The sequence below is a fragment of the Miniopterus natalensis genome, chromosome 9 (genome assembly GCF_054644295.1).
Source record: "Miniopterus natalensis isolate mMinNat1 chromosome 9, mMinNat1.hap1, whole genome shotgun sequence".
Classification (NCBI taxonomy): Eukaryota; Metazoa; Chordata; class Mammalia; order Chiroptera; family Miniopteridae; genus Miniopterus; species Miniopterus natalensis.
Window position 1 is genome coordinate 15,885,296 of NC_142089.1, and position 9,781 is coordinate 15,895,076.

The window sequence follows — 9,781 nt, forward strand, 5'->3', positions numbered from 1 at the left end:
GCGGCCCTCACGGGCTCCGGCCCCTCTCGCTGCGCATGCGGCCCACGTGCCCTCGGCCCAGCCGGCGGGGAGGCCCGGCTCCTCCATGCCGCACTCAGCATCCTGCAGCTTCGCGAGGTAGCCCAGGTGAGTGCGGGGCGGCTGGCGGCGGGGCCAGGGGCTGGGGTGGGACGGGGGCTGGCGGAGGATGGGCGTGGATGGCAGCAAGCGAGCTCCCCACAAAAGTCACCAGTAACGCGACGGTCGAGAGAAAGGACAACGGGATGCCGGGCTGGAGTATATATAGGCCCCGCCTGTCGCGGTCACGCCTAACGATTGGAGCAGCTCACCGCGCAGACCGCTGGGAGCCATAGTCCATTCGCCTTCCGGCTCGGGGCGGGGCGGGGCGTTCGGCTCCCTGTCCAATGCGCGTGCAGGGCGGGGACTTTTCCACGGGAAGTGGAGAAACCAAATCGTTTATTCAGGGACAGTAGAGGCTCCTTAACCTTACTTAGCTCAACACTCACTAAACGTCCCGCGCAGGGCACTGAGCCGCACATGATTCAAACTCGCCGTGCCCTCGAGTTCAGTCTGGGAAGATTTTCAAACCGGGAAAAGGAAGGGCGCGGCCAGGTCCGCCGTGGGCTTGAGGAGGAGCAGTGACCGAGTGGGTTTCGGGGCGGGGCTCTGAGACCTTGTACCGGAGTCTTGGGCGGGCGTCTTAGGAGGAGGTGATTGACCTCTCCTGTGATGATGCATTATTTGTTTCTTCCGGTAATAGATACGTAACTTTTCTGAGCCTTTCTAAGTAAACTCTACTCAATTATCTCGGCGACTTTTCATGATAACCCTATGTACAGGTATTATAACTATGCCTTTTTTGTAGATAAGGAAACAGTACTGTATCACACAGCAAGCAAGTGCAGTAAGGACTGGAATCCGAGATTCCCCTCCAGAGAGCACACCCATAATCACGGTGTCATTTGCATATTTTGTCCTTAGAATGAACAAGCGTCAATATACAAACAAATAGTTGTCAAGAATTAAGCACCTATTCTGGGCTTAATCTATTCATTAATTTTTATCCGTACATGCACTTTAAAAAGTAGGTACTTCTATTTTTCCCATTTTATGGAGAAGGTGACAGACTAAGAGGGTAAGAAACTTTTTGATGTCTTCCAAATGTGTTTCTCCAGCCCCACTTTTCTCCTGAGCTCCAGATCTTATATCCTGCTGCTGCTTTGACATCTACACTTGGATGTCTAATAAATAGACTTCTGAGAACACAGCCTTTCCTCCTCCAAACCTCTTCCCTTCCTCTGTAAGTCCTTGGAATGACGCTGGACTCCTTCTCTAACATCTCACATCCAATACATCAGCAAATCCTGTGTTCTCCGTCTTAAAGATGCCTCAAGAATCTATTTTTACCACCCCCACTGATGTTACCATTATCGATGACTCACAAGATAGGAGTAGTCTCCTAACTAGTCTCCAGAATTTCTGCCATTGCCCCCTACACTGTGGTCTCAACACCAGCCAAGGGTGTTAAAAGAGCAAAACTTTTCATTTTGATGAAGTCCAATATGTTTTCTTTTGTAGTTCATGCTTTTTGTGTCCCTTTTTAAAAAGCTTTGCTGAACTCAAAGACATTTTTTTCATATTTTCTTCTAGAAGTTAAATAGTTTTAGCTCATATTTAGATCTGTGATTCATTTTTAGTTAATTTTAAGAGCCAAGGGTTGTTTATTTATTGCATATGACATCCAATTGTTCCATCCTCATTTGTTGAAAAGATTATTTTTCTATCTAATTGCTTTGGTACCTTTGTTAAAAGTCAACTGACCATATGTATAGGTCTGTTTCTTTACTCAATACTACACTCTGATTATTGTAGTTTTTTAATAAGTTTTGAAATAGGGTAGGATAAGTCATCCAACTTTGTTCTTTTTCAGAATTATTTTAGCTATTCAGAATCCTTTACATTTCCATATATATATTTTAGTATCAGCTAATTTGTTTGTTTTTAATCCTCACATGAGGATATTTTTTCCATTGCTTTTTTAGAGAGAGTAGAAGGAAGAGAGAGAGAGAATCATCAATGTGACATCAATTGGTTGCCTCCCACACGGGTCCAGACCAGAGTCAGGGATCGGGCCTACAACAGAGGTACGTGTCCTTGGCTGGAATTGAACCCAGGACCTTTCAGTCCTCGGGGCAGTGCTCTAACCACTGAGCAACCAGCTAGGGCCCAATAAAGATATTTTTTAAAAATAAGCAAGAAAACATTTAGATCATGTAATTTGCCTGCCCCTAAATCACTCACTTCTCACTACATTTGACATAAAAGCTGTAGTCCCCAGGCTGGTGTCTGAAGCCGCTTATGATTTGCCTCCTCCTCTCTGCTGTCATTGCCCACCACTTCCTTCATTCTGTTCCTCTTCCCAGCCTCTCTGCTCTTGGAGTACTCTTTACCTGCTCCCACAGTAGGGCCTTTGCTCTTGCTGTTTCTGCCTGGAACTATCCTCCCTGGATTTCACAGACAGCCACATTCCTCCCTCACTTCCCCTGGGTTTCTGTTCAAATGTCACCTCAGGGCACCCTGTTTTGATATAGCATCCTGCTACCCTTCAAGCCATTGCCCTGCTGTTATTTATAGCACTTATTGCTCCCTGTCATCCCATTACATATGTATTTATTTTTCTGTCTTCCCCATTGCAATGTGAGCTCCCCAAGAACAGGAATTGTGTCTTTTTATTTTCACTGCTATATAAGTGCCTGGTACATAAGACAGCCAGCACTTAGTGAAATAATTACTAAGTGAATGAATTAATGAATGAATAAAGCTTGACCAAGTCCACATTGCTAGTAAGTGGAAGTTGGAACTAAAACCCAGATCTGTCTAATGCAAATTTGCTTAACTTTACCTGTTAGGTTACACAGTTCTTCTAGAACTACACTATCTACCCTGTGAGGTGGGTACTATGATTTGCCTCACTCAGCAGAAGGGGAAGCAGGGGTGGGGAGGAGAAATGACTTGCCCCAAGATCACATGGGCCAGCTGACATCTGGATTCAAGTGCCAGTGCAGTCAGAGGCATGCACATGACCCCAACCCACAGTGCCTGGGAGAGGAAGTTCAAGAAGCCTGATGCTGACAGTGCACTGCCCACATGTACTGACCATAAAGGCTTCTGGAACCCTGGGTTCAAACTACATTTCAAGCTGTTTCATAGTTTCATACCTCTCCTCAGCCCTCCTTCCCAGCAGCCCTTCTTCCCTGACCTCCCCAGCTCCCGTTGTCCTTGGAGCCCCATTTTCAGCATCACCTCCTCCAAGAGGACCTGACACAAAAAATATTTTCTAGCCTAATAGAGCAAGGTGGGAAGAACATCCTCATGGAGGAATAGGTGAAGCAGGTGGGAGTCGGGCAGATGCTCTTGATTTGGGCCTAGCCAGTGGAGAGGACCCCTCCAACACACACACCCTTCTTGAGGCACCTCATGGTTCCTAAGATTCTCAGGCTTCTTCTGCTCCTGGAGGTAGGGGGCAAACAGAGACAGGTTCCTTCAGGCTCTGCCATGCAGGTGACCAATGGCCAGGATTGCTTAGAGACCTGACAATATGATTTCTCATTGATTTGTTTAGAGTTAACCAGAAGAAAACCTGGGCCTTCTCAGATCCCCAACCTGTCTAGCCAGAAACAAAAATACCAAACATGGCCTTGGCTTTGGGTAGACTTGGGAGCTAGTCTCAGTCTTCTTTGCTGAGAGATCTTGGGCTGGTTATTTAACTTCTCTGAGCCACAGTTTCCTCATCTGTAAAAATGGTCAGGACAACACCACCTACTCACAAGGTTGTGTGAGGAGGAATATAATGATGTGATAGTTGGGACAGTGAGCACTTCCCCTCACCCCACCAATTTGCCAAAACAAATTAAACTGGTAAAATCCACCTGTTTGGGATAAGCCAGAACTCCAGCCTTGATGTCCTGGGTTTCCAGAAGGCCAGACTGGGATGGATGGAGTGCCTGCCTTATCCTTGCCCCTAGCCCAAGTGGGACCTGACCACCACCGTGTCCTGGACCTCTTGGGACTTATTTTGCTGTCCCCTTTTGTGGCATATCAAGGGGGTAATAAAGAGTGAGACAAACTCAAATGTGAGTCCCAGCTTTGCTGTGTGACCTGACGATCCACACATCTGAACCTCACTCTAAAATGGGTACCCTGTGGTCCTCACAAAGGGTTGCTGCCCACAAGCATAAGGAACTGACCACTGGCCTCATAAGTGCCAGCTGTCCAGTCCACAGGCCAACTGCACTCCCTGTGGAATCACAGTTGTCTGTCTTTTCTGCCTCTTCTCCCAGGCTGTCCCCCATCCTCTCCCTGGGGCTTGGAGCCCCAGCGCAGGTGGGCAGGAGGAAGCAGTAGGGGCTGCTGAACATTGAATCTGAACACTGAGCAGGAGGCCTCAGGTCAGGGTCAGTGGGGCTCCAGGACCCCTCCCTCCCCGGGCAGAAAAGGAGCACCTATAAACCATCAACTTTCTAGAGCGGTGTCTCCAGGTCCAGCAGCAGGGGCCCAGCTGGGGAACTAACAGGAGAGTGGGGCTGGAGAGAGAAAGCACCCCAACAGACAGTTGGATGAATGCCGTGGTTGCTCTAGCGCTGTTAGTCGCAGGCCAGTGCCTGCGGGTTATCCTTCCTTCGCCATCTAGTTTAATCTTCATCAGGTGAAGTAGCGGTTACTATTATCCCCATTTTACAGAGGAGAAAACTGAGGCTCAGAGAGTAAGTGACTTGCCCAGTTGTTTTCACCCGCCAGCTTCCTCAGGGTCAGACTTTCTGGGCTGAAAACCTCAGGCTCCACAGTCCCTCACGTGCGCGTGACCGGTCCCTCAGTGGCCAGTGTGGGGCGGGGGCGGGGGCGGGGTCCCCTTCGCGGCCCCGGGGCGAGGCGGGGCGGGACAGTGACTGCCCGGCGGGCTGAAGGCGAGACTCCGGCAATGGAGGCCGGCGACTGCCGCTACCAGTTTCGGATCGCGCTGCTGGGGGACGCGGCGGTGGGCAAGACGTCGCTACTGCAACGCTACGTGGAGGGCGCGCCCGGGGCCCTGGAGCCCGGGCCGGGGCCGGAGTCGGCGCCCACGGTGGGCGTGGAGTTCTACAGCCGCTCGCTGCAGCTGCGCGCCGGGCCCTGGGTCAAGCTGCAGCTCTGGGACACCGCGGGCCAGGAGCGCTTCAGGTGCGGGGACGCGGTGGGTGCTGTGGGTGCGAGGTGGGTGGAGGAGGGGGTAGGTGAGGGGCCTCGGGTTTGAGGATCGGTGCGGGTCCACCTGGCTACGCAGGCCCTTCGGAGGGGTCAGCCTCAGTGGCCCAATTAGATGTGTAGATGTCCTTGCCCCGGGTCCCCGGTTCCTTCACTCGAGACCTGGTGCCGCCTCCCCACCCCCACAACTCCAGCATCAGGATTTGGGGACCGGGAAAAGGACCCGACATCCTGGAGGGATGGATGATGTGGGTGTTGAGGGAGCCGTAGGAGCACAGACGGAGGTCAAGGAGGTGGGAAAGGGGGAGAGGTTTGTGTCGGCCTTGAGGGATGAAGGGTGCTGCGAGTTTGCCAGGCGGGGGATGGGGAAGCGACTTTCAATCAGGAAAACATCAGGCCTCCTCCAGGAATGGAGGCGTGGTCGGGAGAGTGTGAACCAAACTTACTCCCTAACTGGGAAACACACAGGCTCTCGGGAGAGAGACAGTGCAGGAACAGAAGCACAGGCAGTGTGAAATTAGCTATCATGGGGAGAAGGGACCCGAGGCCTCAGTGGATGTAGGGGAGGTCCTGCCTCTGGGGGGTCTTGACAGTATGAGCCTCTTCCAACTTACTCCCCAATCCCATCAGGTCCATCACCAGGTCTTTTTATCGGAATGTGGTGGGTGTCCTGCTGATTTTTGATGTGACAAACAGGAAGTCCTTTGAACACATTCCAGACTGGCACCAGGAGATCATGGCCACTCAGGGCCCTGACAAGGCAATCTTCCTGCTGGTCGGCCACAAGAATGACCTGCAGAGCACCCGGTGTGTCTCAGCCCAGGAGGCAGAGGAGCTGGCTGCCTCCCTGGGCATGGCCTTCATGGAAACCTCAGCCAAAAATAACTGCAATGTGGACCTGGCCTTCAACACACTCGCCGACGCCATACAGCAGGCCCTACAGCAGGGGGACATCAAGTTGGAGGAGGACTGGGGGGGAATTCGGCTCATCAACAAGACTCAAATCCCGAGGCTCCCCAGCAGGAAGCAGCATGCAGACCTATGCCAGTGTTGACTTTGGGAAGGAAAGGGTTAAAGCAGTGCCAGCCTCAGAAGTGCTGGTGGGATGGAGAGAATGTCTCTCCAAAGGGCAAATGGCAGAATATACCCAAAGGGTTCATATAAACAGTATCATGACACAGTCATAACTCCTGGACTTGGGGGTTTTAGAGTTTAGCCCCTTTCCACCAGAAAGGTCTACACCCTGGCCAGGTAGCTCAGTTGGTTAGAGCGTTGTCCCAATATGCAAGGTTGCTGGTTCGATCACATGCAAGTATCAACCAGTGCATGCACAAATAGTCACAACAAATCAATGTGTCTCTCTCCCTCTAAAATCAATCAATTAATAAACGAAAGGTCTAGAGGCAGGTGTGCAGCTCTGTTTGAGGGGTGGGGAGTGCATGAATGAGATAATGGATGGGATATGTTCAGCCAGAACTTGCCACATGCTGAGAACTGAATGACAAGACCTGTCATCACCACTCTTCTCTTGGCTGGATGTGGCCATTTCCAGCAGCATTCCTGTGCTGGGACGCCAAGACGCTGAGTCTGTAGGCAGCTGCACGGGTGAGGATGGGTGCAGGGAATTTCCAGGGGAGCCTGGCTCTGAACCTCCATAGGTCCTCAGGCTTGGATGAGTCTGAGCATGAGATTAAGGTGTGGCTGTTGCTGCCCAGTGCCCCTGGTCCAAGGCCAGGGACTAGGTCTGGATCTGGGAGGCAGGGCTGAAGAACCCATGGCCTCCTCACCCCCATTCCCACCCCACAGCCCCCAGCTCTTGGGAGTGCTGTGGGATGAGGAGCCTCACTCTCTGGGAACTCCCCACCTCTCAGGGACAGCCCACATCCAATGTCAATCTAATGTGGGAAGGGTATTCAAAGGCCAGGCCTTCTTGTCCCAACTCTGAACAACTCTGAAGGTCAAACCCCACTTTATCACTCGTAATGGAGACCATTGAGGCCATTGTTTTGACACCACAGATAAATTCTCCCTCTGCTCAATACTACTTCCTTCCTTTCCTCCCCTAAGTGGGTATTGACCTCAATAATGCCCTAATACAGTTGACCCTTGAACAGCAGTTTTGAACTGTGCAGGTCTGCTTATATGTGGATTTTAAAAATTGACCCATGCTGTTCAAACCCATGCTATTCAAGGTGAACTCCATGGTTGGGAATCCTTGGGTGTAGGTACATGCAGATTTTCTACTGCGCTGGAGGTCAGCACCCCTAACCACAGAATTATTCAAGGGTCAACTGTAAATGTTGACATTAATGGCCATCTCAGAATCTGCCTCCTGGGGAACCTAATTTGCAACAGAAACTGCTAGGCAGGGAATGTCCTGGAGCAATGAAAGGCGGCTTCACGGAGGTGATGGTGTTTGTGTTGGGAAGAATCTCAGCAGGTGTAGAGGGGGTGTCTTGAAGATGTCATTGTGCCAGTGGGCACAGGAAGGGCATGGGCAGTTGCCACAGCAAAAAGGAAACAACTTACTTTGTGACCGGGAGCCAGTTACTCCACCTCTTTGAGCCTCAGATTCTTTCTCAGTAACAGGTGACTGACATCCCCTCCATCCTAGGGTTCTTGGGAGGTTTTCAGTCAGTATGAGTTTCCTAGCTTCCTTCCCATGGCAGCTGGGCCAGGTGGGATCCCTGTGCACTGCCTTCTCCCGGCCACCTCTTTTTAAAAAACCTTCACTCATCCTTATGACAATCTTGCAAAGTTGGCACAATTATCCCCATTTCACAGATGGGAAAGCTTGGTCCAGCAGAGGAAAATCATGTGCTTTAGAGCATATTATTATTCCTTCATCAGATTTTTAAAAATGAGCATCTGCTCTGTTCTGGGCCCTGGGGATACAGAATTGCCCTCCTGGGGCTGGCATTCTAGTGGAAGAGAGAGAAAAATGAGTAAATAAGTGAACCAAACTATTTCTAGTTGTGGTGCTATAACAACCACAGAGAAAGGAGATGGGACTGAGTGTGACGGGGTCCTTTAGAGGAGGTGATTGGGGAGGCGTCTGAGGAGATGACCTCTGAGCTGAGACCTGGAGGAGAAGGAGCCAAGCTAAGAGCAGAGATCTAAGAGCAGAGAAGGAACAGCTGCCAGCACCAACCAAGCACTTTTTTTTGGTTTTTTTGTTTTAGTCATTGATTTAAGAGAGAGGGGGAAATGTCAGTTTGTCGTTCTACTTACCATTCATTGGTTGCTCTTGTATGTGTCCTGAAACCTTGGTGTATCAGGAGGATGCCCTAACCACCTGAGCTATCTGGCCAAGGCTGAGCACTTCTTATGTACTGTATAAGGTAGGTACTTAAATTTTCCATTTTACTGATATGGAGACTAAGACCCAGAGAGGTTGAGAAGCCAGTAAGTAGAAGGGAGAGCCCTGAGGTAAGTGAGAGCTGGGATTTTCTAGGAATTTACTAGAGATCTGAGCAGCTAGAAGGAAGTGAAGCAGGGGGCGACCTTCAGCTTGGTGTGTGGTTTCTAATCCCCAGGAGCTTCCCCACACAGAACACAGGTGTAAACTGAAGCTTGTTTGGGAGCTAAATAGCTAATCCTGGGGATGGAGGTGGGGATTTGGCTGTCAGGTGCTCAAAACAAATTCCCACATCCCTGGAGAAAGAGAAGAAGAAAAACCTGACATTTCCCTCTCAAAATCCTGGCCAAGTATTGGAGAACCATCTTGAAGCTGGCCCACTGGGGCAAGGCCCACCTCCAAGGAAGAGACAATGCCCATTGTCCCCAGCGGCCTCCCTCCAGGAATGTTCAGATTTCCCATCTGTAAAGTGGGGATAATAGTTTGTCTCACACGGTTGTTATGAAGATTAAGATATGAACCCCAGGGGCTCACACACTGTGGGCTGCTTCTATTGCGAGCTGCTTAATATTAACCCTGCTGCAACCCCGTGAGGTTACTTAGCTTAGTGAGGTTGAGGGCCTTATGCCCAGGGTGGGTTGCACCAGACATGGACACACCAAGCCAGAGAATCCCTTACAGCTCACGTGGTGACACCCTCTCCTGTATCCCCACATCCAGCCGCCAAGGCCTGTGAGGGCACCACTTTAAACTTTTCAAATTTACCCCTCTCCAGAGATTTTACTGCCACCACTCCAACCCAGGCAGCAGCCTTTGGACGGATCTCTGCTTTCACAATTTCCTCTTCCTCCTCCAGTCAATCTGTCTGTCCTCCACTGCCTGGCCTGTGATCTTTCCAAGATGCAAATCTGACCATGTCATGCTCCTGCTTAAAAATCCTTCAATGGCTCATGTAACTTTTGGGGTAAAGCCCCCTCTCTGCGGGGGCTGACAAGGCACTGCATGGCCTGGCCCCCTCGCGTCAGCGCTGGCACAATGCAGTTCTCTCCGTGAGAGACCCCTTCACTTCGGTCCCTCAAGTTCTGGCTCACCCAGTCAGACCCCCTCCCCCTGGCCCCGTGAACTCCTCCTTTGCATCCCGTCATAGTGACCGTTCTGTATTTATCCAGTTGTAGGATTGCT

General features: G+C 50.8%; 1 protein-coding gene across 1 annotated transcript; it reads left to right on the forward strand.

The window, feature by feature from the left end:
• Positions 1-4,948: 4,948 nt before the first annotated feature.
• Positions 4,949-6,643, forward strand: RAB42 (RAB42, member RAS oncogene family). The gene is made up of 2 exons (XM_016217016.2): positions 4,949-5,217; positions 5,872-6,643. Exons 1-2 carry the CDS (start codon positions 4,979-4,981, stop codon positions 6,293-6,295), a joined length of 663 nt encoding a protein of 220 aa, XP_016072502.2. The 5' UTR covers positions 4,949-4,978; the 3' UTR covers positions 6,296-6,643.
• Positions 6,644-9,781: the final 3,138 nt, after the last annotated feature.

Excerpts from the sequence above, each read along its gene's own strand:
- RAB42 (XM_016217016.2), top strand. The coding sequence starts at position 4,979 with ATGGAGGCCGGCGACTGCCGCTACCAGTTTCGGATCGCGCTGCTGGGG. Across the intron at positions 5,218-5,871 it reads GCGGGCCAGGAGCGCTTCAG|GTCCATCACCAGGTCTTTTT; the intron begins GTGCGGGGACGC and ends CAATCCCATCAG.